Source organism: Heterocephalus glaber, unplaced genomic scaffold, assembly GCF_053883595.1.
Source record: "Heterocephalus glaber isolate CG9 unplaced genomic scaffold, H.glaber_assembly_v1.0 deba00000942, whole genome shotgun sequence".
Classification (NCBI taxonomy): Eukaryota; Metazoa; Chordata; class Mammalia; order Rodentia; family Bathyergidae; genus Heterocephalus; species Heterocephalus glaber.
Genome location: NW_028258174.1, coordinates 3977009 through 3991988, shown reverse-complemented (window position 1 = coordinate 3991988; position 14980 = coordinate 3977009). Strand labels below are relative to the sequence as shown.

Below are 14980 nucleotides of genomic sequence, written 5' to 3'. Positions count from 1 at the left end.
TTCCGCCTGCTTCCCTCTCCTGCTGGCTTCTCCAGCTCTCGCCAGGGCACTTCAGCTGTCACTTTCTCTGAGGTCCTCCTGACAAAATGCAAAGTGAGAATAAAGACAAAGGGAGAGCACCTGGAACCCCCAGCCTTTTCTGGTCCCTTCATTTATTCCTGTTACATTAGTGTCTCTTCCTGTAAACAGGAAACGCCTTCTCAAAATTCCAGCCTCTCATCTCATCCATTATATTGGGTCAACATTGGTGTGTCTGAGCCCTGATAGTCTCGGGCAGGATATCAGCTCTGCCACTTGCTGTGTAACTTGTGCTGCTCATGGAGCCTCTGTGACCTTCAGTTTCCTTTTCGGTAAAGTTAAGACTGGTAAACACTGAGATTAAGGCAATATTCACAGTATTGTGTTCAGTATGAGAATTGATGTTTTATTAACTAACTGAACGATTTTTGGACGACTGCTTTTACTGCGGGTACTGTTTTCTTATTGGGAATAGGAAGAAGTAGATCCCAAGGGTCTTTTCAGCACTGCCAGTTTCGTGAGCCCTCATTTTAAGGCATTCCTGAATGGTGGAGACCTCCCCCCCCCCGCCCCATTCCACCTAACACTACCTCTCAGGATCCCAGGTCCCTTCTGCCCAGCTGGAAGCCACGGATTGCTGGGTTCCCAGGACTTTAATCCGCGCACTTTGTCCTTGGCCCGTACAAAGGAGCAAAGCTGTCGCAGGGGAGGCCGACCTCGCAATGGGATCCACTGTGGGGCGCCAGTGTTTTGGATCTGCTGGTGGGAATGGGGAAGAGCGCGCAAGAGGCCCGCGCCACCCTGGACCCGCCAGCTTCATCAAACTTCTTTCTGGGCCCAAGGGCGCTCTGGACCGCGGCCCCGAGGCCGCTCGCGAAGCTGGCACCGCAGGGGGCTGGGGATCCTCCGCCCGCCCGCGGAAGAAGGGAGCCGGGTCTGCGCAGACAGCGGGTAAGCGGCGAAGCAACGCGCGCCCCGGCGCCCCCCGCCTCCTCAGGCCCGCAGGGCCGACTTGCTCGGGGGCCCCAGAGCCAGCGCCCCGCCCTCAGACGCCACCCTGCAGGCGTGGGCAGGCCGGGGCTGTCCCGAGCGGGGGAGCGCAGGGTAATGACTTGCTAAATAGGCTCGGATAAAGCCTCAGAGGGGCCAGCGCTGCGCGCCCGAGCCCACACCTCTTGGTCCTCTGCCCGGCCCGCCTGGGCGCCCAGCATCTCGGCTGCGGCCCCCGCCTCCTCCTCCCCCCGCCCCGCGCCCGCCCGCCCGCAGGGAGCGGCCCCTCCGCCTTGGCCCCAGGTAAGCTGTGCCAGCGCCGGGGTGGGGCGGGCGCTTCCGGGAAAGGCGTCGCTGGTGCTCGGGGACCTCGCCCGGCCGGGCCAAGGCTACCCCGAGCCCCTCTGCATCCTGGCCGCTGACCGTCCAGCGCTCCATCCCTTCGGACCACTCCACCCTTCGCAATTCTTTGTCCCAGCGTTTCCAGGCTGCGTTGCCCTTTTCTTACCCTTCGTGGGGAACTTAGCCCCGGCAACCCCTCTTCCGAGAGGAACCATGGCCTTTCGCCTCCTTCTCCTGCCTCAGCGCCGCCGGCTGACAACAGAAGGGGCATCTGGGGCTGGGGACTCAGGCCACGGACCGGTCCCCACTGCAGTTCCACCCTCCCTGACTCAGCCGCGGGCAGCCCTGCCCCCCCAACCCCGGACCCTTCCTTTCGCAGCAGGACAAAGCCCCTCCAGCGCCCCGCTCGCGGCGTGTGGGTGGAGTGGGGAGAGGGGACAAGGGAAGTCTTGTCTCTCGAGATTCCTGGGAGAGCGTGCCCCGGAGGGCGCACTGGGAACGGGGCTGAGCTGGATTGGGGTGGGAGGAACCGAGGAGGGGCCAACCCAGCTGCCCTCGCCCCAGCTCTTCCCCACGGCCCCCTGGAGCAGCGGCGAGATCACAGAGGAAATGTTTTGACCGAGGTCGGAAATAGACTCGCGCCTGGTTCACACAGTCCCAACAGTTACTCCGGCTGTTTGCGTGGGGAGTTTGGGTGGTGGGAAGTGGAACCTACACAGGCAGTGTGTCTCCCTATGTCAAGAGGTAGGTACGAGTGCCGAGGAGGAAAACTTTGTCCTTGGCATGTGATACATTCCACATCCAGCGTGGCGCTGAGGCCACCAAGGGGCAGCTGCACAGCGAAGCTTCGGGTGAGACGGATGAGATGGGACAGTATTCGTGTCAGGCGGTCGCGCTATCACGTCTGTCCCTATCTACCGGAAGTTAGATGTAGACAGCCTGGCAGTCTGCCCTCGTCACATCTGAGAAATTGCCGCGCTCCCTGCTTCCAACGCCCGGGGGAAGGCAGACACAATTCCTGCCCCATGGGCTCCAGGAATCCCACAACAGAGAGGGTGGGCTGGAGACCCCCATAATTTCCTGTGCCAGGGACTGCTGCTTTTTCATTTCCAAGTTTGGCAAATTTCACTTGAACTGGACTATAGTTGTATCTGGAGCAAATCCCGGCAGGAGAGTGGGCTGGGAGGAGGAACAGAGCCAATCAGAGGAGGACCTACAGCTCCCGAGGGAAACCAGCCTGCTCTCTCCTCCTCCCCTTCCTTTTCTCTTCCTCCCTTCTAAGGCTCCTCCCCTGCTTTTCCTTCTTTTCTCTCCGGTAGCCAGGGGCTCTGCCCAGCTGCTCCCCCCCCCCCCGGAGCCCCAGGGGAACCTCCATGGCTTCTCCCACCTCCATCAATCCAGCGCATGCCCACTTTGAGAGCTTCCTGCAGGCCCAACTGTGCCAGGATGTGCTCAGCAGCTTTCAGAAGCTGTGTGAGGCCTTGAGGGTGGAGTCTGGTGGTGGGCTGCCCCAGTACCACAAGATCAAGGCCCAGCTCAACTACTGGAGTGCCAAGTCGCTGTGGGCCAAGTTGGACAAGCGAGCCAGCCAGCCTGTGTACCATCAGGGCCAGGCCTGCACCAGCACCAAGGTGGATACATGGAATCTGGGAGGGAGGGTGGAGAGCAGGGAGTCAGAGGACGGAGACAGGATGCCATGCCTGCCCTGTCCTGTGTGTTTGCAGTGCCTGGTAGTGGGTGCTGGACCGTGTGGGCTTCGGGCTGCTGTGGAGCTGGCACTGCTGGGGGCCCAAGTGGTCCTGGTGGAAAAGCGCACCAAGTTCTCTCGCCACAACGTACTCCACCTCTGGCCCTTCACCATCCATGACCTTCGGGCACTTGGCGCCAAAAAGTTCTACGGGCGCTTCTGCACTGGCACCCTGGACCACATCAGTGAGTGGAGTGTGGAGGCCTGGAGGGGTGGGTGCACTGGGCCTAGAGGCAGGCCAGCGGGGGCTGCTGGGTCAGCCAAGACGCGGAGTAGACAAGATTCACTTTGCCAGGTGACCCTGAATACCCCATCCATCATCTGCAGAATGGGGAGTTGGCAGATTGGCCTCTGAGACCTTCTTCCCCTCTGGCCAGGCACACACTGGTACTTGGGGAGGCTGTGCAGCCCTGGGTGCCCCCCCCCCCATTCCTAACGTCCTCATCCTTTCAGGCATCCGGCAACTACAGCTGCTTCTACTGAAGGTGGCATTGCTCCTAGGGGTGGAAATTCACTGGAGTGTCACTTTCACTGGCCTCCAGCCTCCTTCTGGAAAAGGTAAGTAATTCTGTGTTCTGTGAGCCACACCCACCAAGGAGACCTTGGCCAGTGGATGAAAAAGTGAAGGGCAGGAGTCAGTTAAGTCTCCCTCTCTCAACGTCAGCATGGTACAAAATGGCAACAGCATTTCTTTCCTTACTGACATTACTTGGCTGCTGTGAAGATATGGTCTGATGGATAGTGAGTGTATCACTGCTTATAAACCATGGAGTCCCTCACACATTTATTTTAAATCATTTCATTAGCTTGACCTGGCAAGGTCAAGGTTGCTCTGAGTTCTACACCTTTGTGCCTCTCATACCCTCTGCCGCAGGCAGCAGCTGGCGTGCCCAGCTCCAGCCCAATCCCCCAGACCAACTGGCCAACTATGAATTCGATGTCCTTATCTCTGCTGCAGGAGGTAAATTTGTTCCTGAAGGTGAGTGACCTCTTCCCTCAAAAATGCCAGCGTTTTGGGCTGTTCTGGGGCCTTTCTAGGAAGTGATACTCTTGGTCCTTCTGCCATACCCACATGTCCCTACCACTAGGCTTCACAGTTCGAGAAATGCGGGGCAAATTGGCCATTGGCATCACAGCCAACTTTGTGAACCGTCGTACGGTAGAGGAGACACAGGTGCCCGAGATCAGTGGTGTGGCCCGGATCTACAACCAGAAATTCTTCCAGAGTCTGCTCAAAGCCACAGGTTAGACCCTCTCTTGCTGGATTTCTCTTCCCCTAGCTTAACAGTGAACTGGTTCCCACCTCTCCCTCCCAGACCTGTCCTTCATCCAGGGAATCCCACACTTGACCATCATTGTGGTCTGGGAAGGGAAAAGAACCATCCTCCCAAGGGACCAAGCGACCACAGCCCCACTTGGCCATCCAGCTTGAAATCTCACAAAATACCTGAGAATTTTACTTTGTACTCCTTTATGTTTTAATGTGAAAATGATGTCAAATGAAAACAAAAGTGGCACTTCAAAGGGATCCTGTTCTTACTTTGGCTTCCTACTGTGATGTGACCATGTGATACAAGTCTCCCAGCTGCCACTCATCTGAGTTTCCCTGTTTGTTCCAAACCATCAGGCCTCCTGGGCCTGGGACAGATGGTCCCTTGTGTCACCAGGACTCCTGGGGCTCTATCCATGGCTTAGCCCTGCAGCCTAAGCTAGGATCCCAGCTCTGAGAGGTCAGCCATGGCGGGAGTGTTTGTAGAGGTGATGCAAAATCAGGAGGGGCTCATCTGTCCCCTGCTCTATCTCCCCAGGGATTGATCTGGAGAACATTGTGTACTACAAAGATGACACCCACTACTTTGTGATGACAGCTAAGAAGCAGTGCCTGCTGAGGCTAGGAGTACTCCGCCAGGTGGGGCCTGGGCCCAGGTAGGGAGAGCTAGGCCTGAACAGTCTTCCCTTGGGTGTGGAGGGACCCCATGCTGTCCTGCCTCTATCCTGGCATTAACTCTGTCGCTACCAGCCCTGCTCCCTGGGATTAGAATGGCGATGTGAATCATACTCTTATACCAGCCATAGTACTATAGAGCTCCACAAGGGCAGAGATTATTTTCTCTGCTTCTTGCTGCTAATTCCCAGGGCCTAGAAAGGTGCCTGTTATGTGTCAAGCACCCAGTACATCTCTGCTGAGTGAATGAACTACTTGGGTGCCCAGAGTGTCCTAAGTGCTGAGAACTTATTTTGCATTTTCTCTAATTTTCCTAAGTACCTTATAAGTCAGATATGTTGTCTCTAGATGATACATAAGCTGAGGCTCTGACAAGTTCATGTCAAGTGTGTGACAGTAATGATACTGAGATTCATGGGCAGAGCAGAGCCTAGGACTCCCAGCAGCAGTGAGAGGCAGGCTGAAGTCTAGTCTTACTTCAGCTATTGACCACGCCATGAGGTCTGGGCAGCGTCTTCCCTCCTCTGAGCTTTAGTAGATGTACCTTCTACAGCCAAGGTTCTCATCTGTTGGTCCCTAGGACTGGCCGGAGACTGATCGGCTGCTGGGCAGTGCCAATGTGGTGTCTGAGGCTCTGCAGCGCTTTGCTCGGGCAGCTGCTGACTTCGCCACCAATGGCAAGCTGGGGAAACTAGAGTTTGCTCAGGACGCTCATGGGCAGCCTGATGTCTCTGCCTTTGACTTCACAACCATGATGCGGGCAGAGTGTTCCGCTCGTGTGCAAGAGAAGCATGGTGCTCGCCTGCTGCTTGGACTGGTGGGGGACTGCCTGGTGGAGGTGAGGGCTTCCGGAGGCCCTGAGATCTGGTTGGGATAGGAAATCACCTATTGATGGGGGGTGGGAGGGCGGTATTTGCCTGTTGAGGGAGGAGCTAAAGGCTGCTTGGTGGAGGTGAAAGCTGCCCAGTATAGGGATCATTCCCACCCACCCCCACCCCTGCCCCTGATGACCTTGGGAAGCTCCCACTGGATTGTCATTGAGCTGTTTCCTGTTCCTCTGACCCTGTAGCCCTTCTGGCCCCTGGGCACTGGAGTGGCCCGGGGCTTCTTAGCAGCCTTTGATGCAGCCTGGATGGTGAAGCGGTGGGCAGAAGGGACTGAGCCCCTGGAGGTGTTGGCTGAGCGGTGAGGCCTAAGTTGGAAGAGTAGTACAGGCTAGGTGGGATATGGGGAAAGGAGCCAAGGGTGCTGCAGGAACAGATAAGGGAACGGGCAAAAGGAAGTACAGACAAGGGCTGGCGGTTCTTGAGGGGCAAGTGCTAATGGGTGCTCTCCTTTTCATGCCCACACCCCACAGTGAGAGTCTATACCAGCTTCTGTCACAGACATCCCCGGAAAACATGCACCGCAACGTGGCCCAGTATGGGCTGGACCCAGCTAGCCGCTACCCCAACCTGAACCTCCAGGCTGTGACCCCCAACCAGGTCAGACCCCCCAACACACCCTCACTCGCTTCCTAAGGAAGTCCCCTTCCTCTAGGCCAGCCCTTTCCTGCCCAGTCACAGTCCCCTGGGCAGGGGTCAGTCCTACCCAAGGCAGGTCCCTCCCCCATGGACACAGTTTGTGCAGTCAGCTGTCTGGAGAACTGAGAGGGGCTGGGCTGTCTTAGGTGCGAGACCTGTATGATGTGGTGGCCAAGCAGCCTGTGCCAAAGAAGAGTGACAAGCCTGACACAGGGAATCTGACCACTGGTGAGCAGGCCTTCCTCCTGGGGGATGTCCAAAATATTCACCGACCTGAATGCTGCAGCGTAGAGACACTCAGCCTGCTGGAACATTTATTGTTTGCTGAGGCAGTTGGGCCTTGGGGGAGTGAAAGGGCAGTGACACAACTTTATGGAAGTATTTCAGTATGTTATCAACTACCATACCAGCAGTGGGGCTTAGCATTAGCTGTTCTGCCAACTTCTGGCCTTGCAAACTCAAAACTGCCTTTATTTGAGCCTTCAAGCCTGTTCATAGCCTTCTGCCTTCTGTGTGGCTAATAGTGATTTCATTCTACCTTATGCATTCCCTCACCTTATGCCAAAAGGGATTTTTTAAAGAATGGAGATGAAGGAGGTGCTTCTGGCTGTGAGCATTAGGCTGATGCCCCAGAACAGATGGGTGGGTCCCTGATGCTAGCTCAAATATCCAACAACTAGGCTACACGCCAGGGGTGGGGCAGAGGCGGCCTTGGGCACAGCACAGCCTTGCTTCCCAGGGCCAGCAGGCACCCAAGAGGAGCTGCTATGCTGGTGCCAGGAAAAGACGGCTGGGTACCCAGGAGTCCACGTCACCAACTTGTCTTCCTCCTGGGCCGATGGGCTTGCTTTGTGTGCCCTGGTGCACCGGCTGCAGCCCAGCCTGCTGTGAGTCAGGGAGCAGTACAGGGGTCCCCTGGAGATTTTGCCTCTCGTGTGCCCCTGCCATTCCTCTTACTTCATGGTAGGGACAGCACTATGGAGAATCAGCACACCCAGAGTCCTAGCCCCACCCCCGCCACCCACCTCTCTTCATGTCTGTGGAGAGGGCATCCTCGCCTGACTCTGCCTGCCCCAAGTCTTGACAGAATCAAAGGCAGGGGGAAGAACTGTGAGTAGGTCAGGGGCTTCCAAGGCCAGAAGGGTTTGTCATTGGGAGGGAGCAGAGAACAAATAAACCATGCCCTGGCCTTCCTACTGGGTCCCCCAGTTCCTGCCTGCTGCTTCTCTCACCCTGCCCCTTTTCCCCTTCAGTGAACCCAGGTTCTTGCCTCCCATTGGCTTCTCTCCCTCACACCCTATAGGGAACCCTCAGAGCTGCAGGGCTTGGGGGCTCTGGAAGCAACTGCCTGGGCACTGAAGGTAGCTGAGCATGAGCTGGGCATCACACCAGTGGTGTCTGCACAAGCAGTGGTGACAGGCAGTGACCCCCTGGGTCTCATTGCCTACCTCAGCCACTTCCACAGTGCTTTCAAGAACACACCCAGCAGCCCAGGTGACCTGAAGGGTAGGTGGGTGGGACTGGGTACTGGGGGATGAGAGGGGAGAAGGTGCCTGCTGCAGGCCTGCTTGGGCTGGAGAATGGCCCTCCTACACTGACCCAGACCCGACCTGCAGGTCCGGTCAGCCAGGCCTCTCCTGGGACTTCCAGTGCGGTATTATTCCTTGGCAAACTCCAGAGGACACTGCAACGCACCCGGGCCAAGGTGCAGTCTGGACAGGGTTGGGGCTAGGGGAGGGAGGTACCCAGTGAGGTCCATGGAGGGATGGCAGACATTCAGAATGGGAGATGGGGAGGCTGAGGCTGACAGCCTTGTGCTCACAGCTGTAGGACTTGTTGCAGGAAAACAGGGAGGATGCTGGTGGCAAGAAGCCTCGCTTGGAGGTAAGTGTAGGCAGGGGCAGATGGTTTACTTCCCCAAGTTCTACTCTTCTTCCCTGTTTTGCTCCCTATCTTGCTCTCCACCCCAGATCTTACAGCCACCCCTACCCCGTCCTCACTCCCTTCTCTTCGAGCCCTTTCTGTAGATTTGCAGTATCCTCTCAGGTGACCCTGCCTGCTGTGCACTTACCTTCTTAGGTAGAGGCTGACCCCCCAAGTACTGAGGAGCCACCTGCACTGGGGCCCAGTGTACCCCTGAAACCCCCATCCCAACAGCAGAAGGTGAGAGCACTGCTTGTAGCAGAGACCTGGGAAAGGCAAGGATGAGGGGCTTTTGGGAAGAACTGCAACTGGCCTCGGTTCTGGTTCTAGGAATTGGTGCAGGCTGGTGCCAGGGACCTGTGTGCCCTTTGTGGGGAGCGCCTCTACATCCTGGAACGCTTCTGTGTAGATGGCCATTTCTTCCACCGGAGCTGCTTCCACTGCCATGCTTGTGAGGCTACATTGTGGCCAGGTGGCTATGGGCAGCACCCAGGAGATGGTGAGCAGGCGTAGGAGGGATTTTGCGCATGGGTCTGCCTGGGGGCAAGGAGCTTGAGGGTGGAGAGAAAGAGGGGTCCTGGACATGAGGTGGAAACAGGCCCAAGCTGGCACCTTCTTCCTGAATTCTGGGCCTTCTATCCCCTCTAAAACCCTAGTTCTAAAGACCAGGGCTGCCAGAAATGTACCTGTAAGTCCATCGTCCTGTGGCACCCCCCTTCCTGGAGAAACTGAGCGTCTGGCATTAGGTTGCCGTAACAAATGCTTTCACGCCCTCCCCGCTCCCCAGGACATTTCTACTGCCTCCAACACCTGCCCAAGACAGGCCACAAAGAGGATATCATGGATGGAGGCCCCGATAGCCCAGTAAGGACTGTGAAAGTGGTGTGTTAAGGCATGGGAAGGAGGGTAAGGGGTCTCTCTAGTGCAGCATTTTGCTGGGGCTAAAGGAAAGCTGTACTCCTCTGGATTAGTAAACTGCCTGAAGGCTGAGATACTTGTCTAGCTTCACTTAATGCTGTAACCCAGTATCCAGAACACTGCCTGGGACAATATCCACTAGATGGTGTTAAGTGAACGAATGCCAGAGCAGAGCCCATATTGGCCTCAATCCCCACATTGGGCAGATCCCTAACCAGACCATGTGGTGGCTTTTCCAGGAACTCCCTTTACCAGATGAGAATAGTGTGCCACCAGACCCCTTGACTCCCACAGCCCCAAAGGAGGCCAGTCCTATCCCATGCCCCAGCCAGCCTGCCCGTCGGCTGATCCGTCTCTCCAGCCTGGAACGCCAGCGACTGTCTTCCCTCAACATTAACCCTAGCCCAGAAATGGAGCCTCCACCGAAGCCTCCCCGTAGCTGCTCGGCCTTGGCACGCCAGGCCCTGGAGGGCAGCTTCGTGGGCTGGGGTGTGCCAGTCCAGAGTCCGCCTGGTAACTACTCTTCCCACAGATGTGTTGACCCAGGCTGTGGACAGGGTGGGGGTCCTAAGACTCCTTGAGATCATGGGGATACCAGGTTGTGTCTCCCTCTTATCTGTTCAGTTTTTGAGGCCATGGAGGAGGAAAAGAGTCCCTCCTCTAGTGAAGAGGAAGAAGAGGAAGACGAGCCTTTGGACTCAGACTTGGAGCAGGTGACTGGCAGGAATCTGGCCACCTACATGGCTGTGGCCAGCATCTATCCCTTGGGTATTGTCCGCCCCCACCACAGGAGAAACTTTAGCCCACACCTTCCTCTGGGAAAGTTCTCACCCAGTATGACTTTTATGCCTTTGAGCCTCCATCTTGCCTATCAGAACTTATCCCACTTCCAGCCTAGATACTTTTCTGCCCCTCCAAACAGAGCTTCCCCCACTCATTGCCAGGCCCTATCCCTGACTGGCCCAACGCTCCCACAGGCTCTGCTGACCTTGGCTAAGAACGCAAGGACCATGAATAAATACCCAACATGGCGCCGGACTCTGCTGCGCCATGCTAAGGAGGAGGAGATGAAGAGGTTCTGCAAGGCCCAGGTGAGGCTCTGGGGTTGTCAGATGTTCTGACAGGGGTCACACTTTTGATCCGTGTATCAGAGCTCCTCTAGTGCTCTGTTCTCAAGGGAGCAAAGACTCTAGGGTCTCCTGTCTTGTACCCCTCAGGCCATCCAGCGGCGACTAAATGAGATTGAGGTTGCGCTGAGGGAGCTGGAGGCTGAGGGCATGAAGCTGGAGCTGGCCTTGAGGAGCCAGAACAGTGAGTAGACAGGAAAGGGACAAGCTAAGACACCCCCACCCCCCTGTTCAGCCATTAGCAATCCCCTGACCCACCAAGCTCTGGTCCACAGCAGGGCCCATGGCCACACTACATAGCTCTGACACGCATACCCACAATACCCTCTTTTCCCCAAGCCTGTTCCCCAATATACTCCTGTGACCTGTCCCCTAACTCCTCTTCCTTCCTGTCAGGTTCCCCGGAACAGCAAAAGAAACTGTGGTTAGAACAGCTGCTGCAGCTGGTCCAGAAGAAAAACAGCCTGGTAGCTGAGGAGGCAGAGCTCATGATCACGTAAGCCAGGGGGATGGTGACAGTGGCACGAGACAGGCCCCAGCACGCTTCACAGCTGTGCCTCTTCAATCCCTGACCTCCACAGAGTACAGGAACTGGATCTAGAGGAGAAGCAGTGGCAGCTGGACCATGAGCTCCGGGGCTACATGAACCGAGAAGGTAAGTGGGATGCCTGTGACCTTGGATACTGACCAAGCAACAGTCTTCTAGTCCATGTACTTGGCAGTTCAGAAGAAAGCCACCGGATGTAACTCCACAGCCCCTATTCTCCTTTCCCTTCAATCAGAGCTGCACAGTTAGGGGTCAGCATGGTGCCTACCTGGTGTGGACGTCTTCTCATATTGCAGGCTAGGAAACAAAGCCTGGTTATGGAAATCACACAGGCTGGGATTAGATTGAGCCTCTCCTGCCTCCCTGCTCTCTAAGCTTTGCCTTCTCCTTTTAGAAACCCTGAAGACAGCTGCGGATCGGCAGGCTGAGGACCAGGTCCTCAGGAAGCTGGTGGATATAGTGAACCAGCGGGATGCCCTCATCCGCTTCCGGGAGGAGTGCAGGCTCAATGAGCTGGCCTCAGGGACAGGGGCCCTGGGCTAGAAGAGGCTGGGCTGCCTGCCTTCTTCCCTACAAAGAAGATGGGCTCATGCCAGGACAGTGCCACCCCGACTCATTTGGGCTGCCTGGAAGGGGGCCTCATTGTTTACAATAAAAAATGTTTCTGTCACAAACAGGGTTTAGGCTGCATGGAGGTGGGAGCCCTAAGCTGATCAATGCAAAAGTCACACTAAACCTTGGCTTCTATTACTGGCTCTACAAGGAAGAAGGCAGACCACTGAAGTGTCAAGCTTTATTATTCCTCAGCTCTGTCCTCCTCCTGCTGGGCCAGGAGTGGGGCTAGCTGAGGCTCTGGGCCCAAGTCCTGGGCCTCCTTTGCCTTTCCCAGCACATGCTGGAGCTCACCCTGGACCCTACATAAGCCATTGGCTTCCTGCATGTGGAAGAGGGAGACTGCGCCTGCCCCTAGCACCAATCCTACACTGGGGCTCCAGAGCAGTATGGCCACTTCCCTGGCCCCTTCCCCTGCTACCAGGACACACAGTAACACCAGGAGAAGCAGCCCCAGACCAACCACATAGCCAGCGAAGGCAGTCCACCAGCGAGCTCGAGCTATGCCCAGCTCCAGCTCTATCCAGGTGTCCCTTAGCACTCTGATCAGTGATGACTTCTCTGCTGGTCCTAGACAAGAAAGGGCAGTGGGCAAGACAAGGTCAGAGTGGAGGGGCTGCCTTGAGGTGAGGAAGAGTCAGGGAAGAGGGCAGGGTGACTCACCGTGGGAAGGGCTGTGGTCCTGCTCAGGGGGACCATGCCTTATACACAAAGTTGTCATGAGGGCCTCATGATCAGAGAGTGGAGTGCCACTGTGAGGGTGATGGCCAGTAGTGGTCTTGAGCGTCTTACAGGAGATGTAGAACCCAGAAACCACCTAGGAAAAGTGAGTACTAGAGAGCTTACACTGGAGGGCATCTGTCCACAGAAGGCCCTCCCAGCATTCCATTCTCAGTCATCAGTGGCCTGACAAGACTAGGTGAACGAGGGATCAGCATAGGCTGCTGACAAAGAGACAGTGGGTGAAGGCATGTTGGGGGAATGATCCTGACCTTGTAAAGCACATAGTCAATTCGAATGCCAAAAGGAAATTGCCCCAGGTCCTGCTGGCTGACGTAGCAGTTCTGCTTTATCATGGTGTAGCCTTCTTCAGGGCCCTAAGGGAACACAGCCAGCTAGCAGTAGGACTTGGGGGCAGGAAAGGGGTGAGAAGCTAGGGACATGGGCAGGAAATAGGCAGGGTCTCACCTTGAAGTCTTGGGTCTTGAGGTAGGCATCATGTAGGCCTGTGTACTCGTTAAGCAGGCAGCAGCCCAGGTCTCCTGGGTGCATGTTGAGGTCCCCACACAACAGAACCACATCTGCCTTCTTGGATGTATGGCTAGGGGAGCCAGGATGGTGAGAAAGGAAATCTCCCCTCTCCACCTCTACAATATAAGTGGAGCCCTGGCCACCCCTCAGGTCCTGGGTCCCATCCCACTTCCCCTGTCAAGCCCAGGCTCACACACTGGATGAACTGGGCCAGTTCCCAAGCTTGGGCCACACGATGTGTTAGGTAGATGTCCTTCTGTCGACTGTATTCAGCATGCAGCTGAGTGAGACAGATGAGATTACAGCAGATAGGAGGACTAAGGGTCCCAGGGCTTGCCTGAATCAGTCACTTGCCATGGTGTCTGAGACAGGCTGCTGCTACCTTAGGAAATCTGGATCCCACACCTCACCCTCACGCAGCATAGCTAGAGGAATCCAGTCCCTTTGGGCACTGCTGGCTTCACTCACATGGGTCACGTAAGCATTCAGCACCAGTCCACTGAGATGGAGCACCAGCAGCCCCACAGCTTTCCCACAGAACCAGTCACCATGATGGATCTGCAGGGAGGAGGAATCAGGAACTCAAGGCACTGCCACCTTCCTGCCCAACCCCTGCAACACTAGGAGGGCTGTCTCTTCTGCCTTGTGTTAACAGGGTGAAAGAGGGAAGGCTTACCATGTAGGGGTAGCCATTGAGGGTATAGACGTGCTGGCAGATTTCCTGGATTGGGTGTTTGGAGAAGACACAGAGGCCACTGCCAATGATTCCGCTGAAAGCCAAGCCCTGCTTAATAACCAGAACAGCAAGGAGGGAAATTCCCAGCCCTCTGCTCCTCTCTTTTCTCCACCTGAGATCAGCTGCTTTTCTCTTTCTACTCCTGGGACCAGCCCCAGAACAAAACAGAGACAATAGCCTTTGCAGGGGATGAGGGGCCACCTGCTAATAGGCTGGGAAGGGTTGACTAGAAAGGACCTCCCTGGTTCAGCCTCTCCTGCTCCCACAAGCAGAGGATTGGAAGGGTGCAGGCAGAATAGGAAGGGCTGGCAGGACCAAGAGCCTCCTGGTTGAAAACAGGCTCAGGCCTGCAGGCTTCTCACCTCCTGAAGTAGTGTGCAGCTGGGTATGTCACAACCAGCTTCTGCCTCAGGTATTGGAAGTCCTGCTCACTCCACACCTGAGGGAAGCGTGAGGATGTCCGCCTGGCCTCTCTTCCTGCGGGCCCTGCTGCCCTCCTCCCAGCCTGGGATCCCCACCAGGGCCTCACAACCCCACCTCCTCCAAGAGGGCCAGGTCGAAGCTCTCCATGTTCAGAAAGTCTCCCAGGCGCTTAATGCGGTCAGCCCGGTGCTTGCTCACGTAGGGAATGTCCCTAAGGAAAAGGGCAGGGCCAGGAGAGGTGACTGCTGGCACCATCAGAGCTGGGGCCAAGGTGGGAAGGGGCGGTTGGGGCTCGCCCCGCACCCCAAGATCACAGGACGGGATAGGGTTGTGGCCCGGCAGGAGGAAGGCCGGCCTCCTTCCTCTGGATGTGCAGGTGCGAAGGGAAGAAGCCCTCAGGCCGCACCCGCGGGCGCACTCACCAGCAGTTGAGGTTGAAGACCCTCAGTTGGAGCGAGAAGTTGGGCTTCATGGCGCTCAGGGACCGGACCGTCGACCTCCCCAGCCACGCTGCGGAGGCGGCTCGCACAGGTGGCCGGCGGTGCGCACAGGTGGCCGGCCGCGCTCCGCCCCGCCCAAGTCCGGGCGGCTGCGGCGTGGGGCTGCCCCGCGTCACCCGGACCCCGGCGCGCTCGCTGGCCCAGCTCAGGCGGATCACCAACCCGGAAAGGAGAGCTGCTGTAAAGTTCCGGCGCCGCGGGTCAACGAGGGCGGCGCGCGAAGCCCCTGGAGGTCCCAAGAGGGGTCCCAAGCTGCCGCTCTCGTTTTCTCCGGCCCGAAGCGCACCCCTGGCCGCCGCCGCCCGCGAGACCCTCACAGGCCCCTCGCCCCGCTCTCTAGCAACAGACGACCAGGGAAGAGAGGCCCCGCCCATGCCG

At 57.0% G+C, this 14980-nt stretch overlaps 2 protein-coding genes across 5 annotated transcripts; one reads left to right on the top strand and one right to left on the bottom strand.

Annotated features, from left to right (window-relative positions):
• The first annotated feature begins 712 nt into the window (after nucleotides 1–712).
• Nucleotides 713–11754, top strand: Mical1 (microtubule associated monooxygenase, calponin and LIM domain containing 1). 4 transcript variants are annotated; one of them, XM_013068955.3, is made up of 25 exons: nucleotides 713–969; nucleotides 2670–2981; nucleotides 3075–3282; nucleotides 3551–3655; nucleotides 3972–4076; nucleotides 4186–4341; nucleotides 4906–5006; nucleotides 5623–5880; nucleotides 6112–6227; nucleotides 6400–6526; nucleotides 6712–6793; nucleotides 7305–7452; nucleotides 7869–8059; nucleotides 8182–8270; nucleotides 8408–8449; nucleotides 8645–8728; nucleotides 8819–8987; nucleotides 9276–9352; nucleotides 9646–9919; nucleotides 10031–10119; nucleotides 10384–10497; nucleotides 10624–10717; nucleotides 10930–11029; nucleotides 11115–11188; nucleotides 11475–11754. In XM_013068955.3, the coding sequence occupies exons 1-25, from the start codon at nucleotides 787–789 to the stop codon at nucleotides 11621–11623; spliced, it is 3447 nt and encodes a 1148-aa protein (XP_012924409.1). In that variant the 5' UTR covers nucleotides 713–786; the 3' UTR covers nucleotides 11624–11754. The 4 variants fall into 4 exon arrangements, with proteins under 4 accessions (XP_012924409.1, XP_087064850.1, XP_087064851.1 ...); XM_087208724.1 differs by lacking the exon at nucleotides 713–969 and adding an exon at nucleotides 1095–1311 and having other exon boundaries at nucleotides 7869–8071; XM_087208725.1 differs by lacking the exon at nucleotides 713–969 and adding an exon at nucleotides 1185–1311.
• A 105-nt stretch (nucleotides 11755–11859) lies between these two features.
• On the bottom strand, nucleotides 11860–14976 carry Smpd2 (sphingomyelin phosphodiesterase 2). The gene is made up of 10 exons (XM_004873968.3): nucleotides 14525–14976; nucleotides 14217–14313; nucleotides 14042–14118; nucleotides 13620–13713; nucleotides 13412–13501; nucleotides 13141–13223; nucleotides 12881–13013; nucleotides 12685–12789; nucleotides 12356–12509; nucleotides 11860–12262 (listed from the first exon to the last, which is right to left on the bottom strand). The coding sequence occupies exons 1-10, from the start codon at nucleotides 14974–14976 to the stop codon at nucleotides 11877–11879; spliced, it is 1671 nt and encodes a 556-aa protein (XP_004874025.1). The 3' UTR covers nucleotides 11860–11876.
• Between the last annotated feature and the right edge of the window lie 4 nt (nucleotides 14977–14980).

Excerpts from the sequence above, each read along its gene's own strand:
- Mical1 (XM_013068955.3), top strand. The coding sequence starts at position 787 with ATGGGGAAGAGCGCGCAAGAGGCCCGCGCCACCCTGGACCCGCCAGCT. Across the intron at positions 4,077-4,185 it reads AGGTAAATTTGTTCCTGAAG|GCTTCACAGTTCGAGAAATG; the intron begins GTGAGTGACCTC and ends CCCTACCACTAG. Across the intron at positions 10,120-10,383 it reads TGGACTCAGACTTGGAGCAG|GCTCTGCTGACCTTGGCTAA; the intron begins GTGACTGGCAGG and ends ACGCTCCCACAG.
- Smpd2 (XM_004873968.3), bottom strand. The coding sequence starts at position 14,976 with ATGGGCGGGGCCTCTCTTCCCTGGTCGTCTGTTGCTAGAGAGCGGGGC. Across the intron at positions 13,714-14,041 it reads GCTGCACACTACTTCAGGAG|CGGAATCATTGGCAGTGGCC; the intron begins GTGAGAAGCCTG and ends CTTGGCTTTCAG. Across the intron at positions 13,224-13,411 it reads TGAATGCTTACGTGACCCAT|CTGCATGCTGAATACAGTCG; the intron begins GTGAGTGAAGCC and ends TGTCTCACTCAG.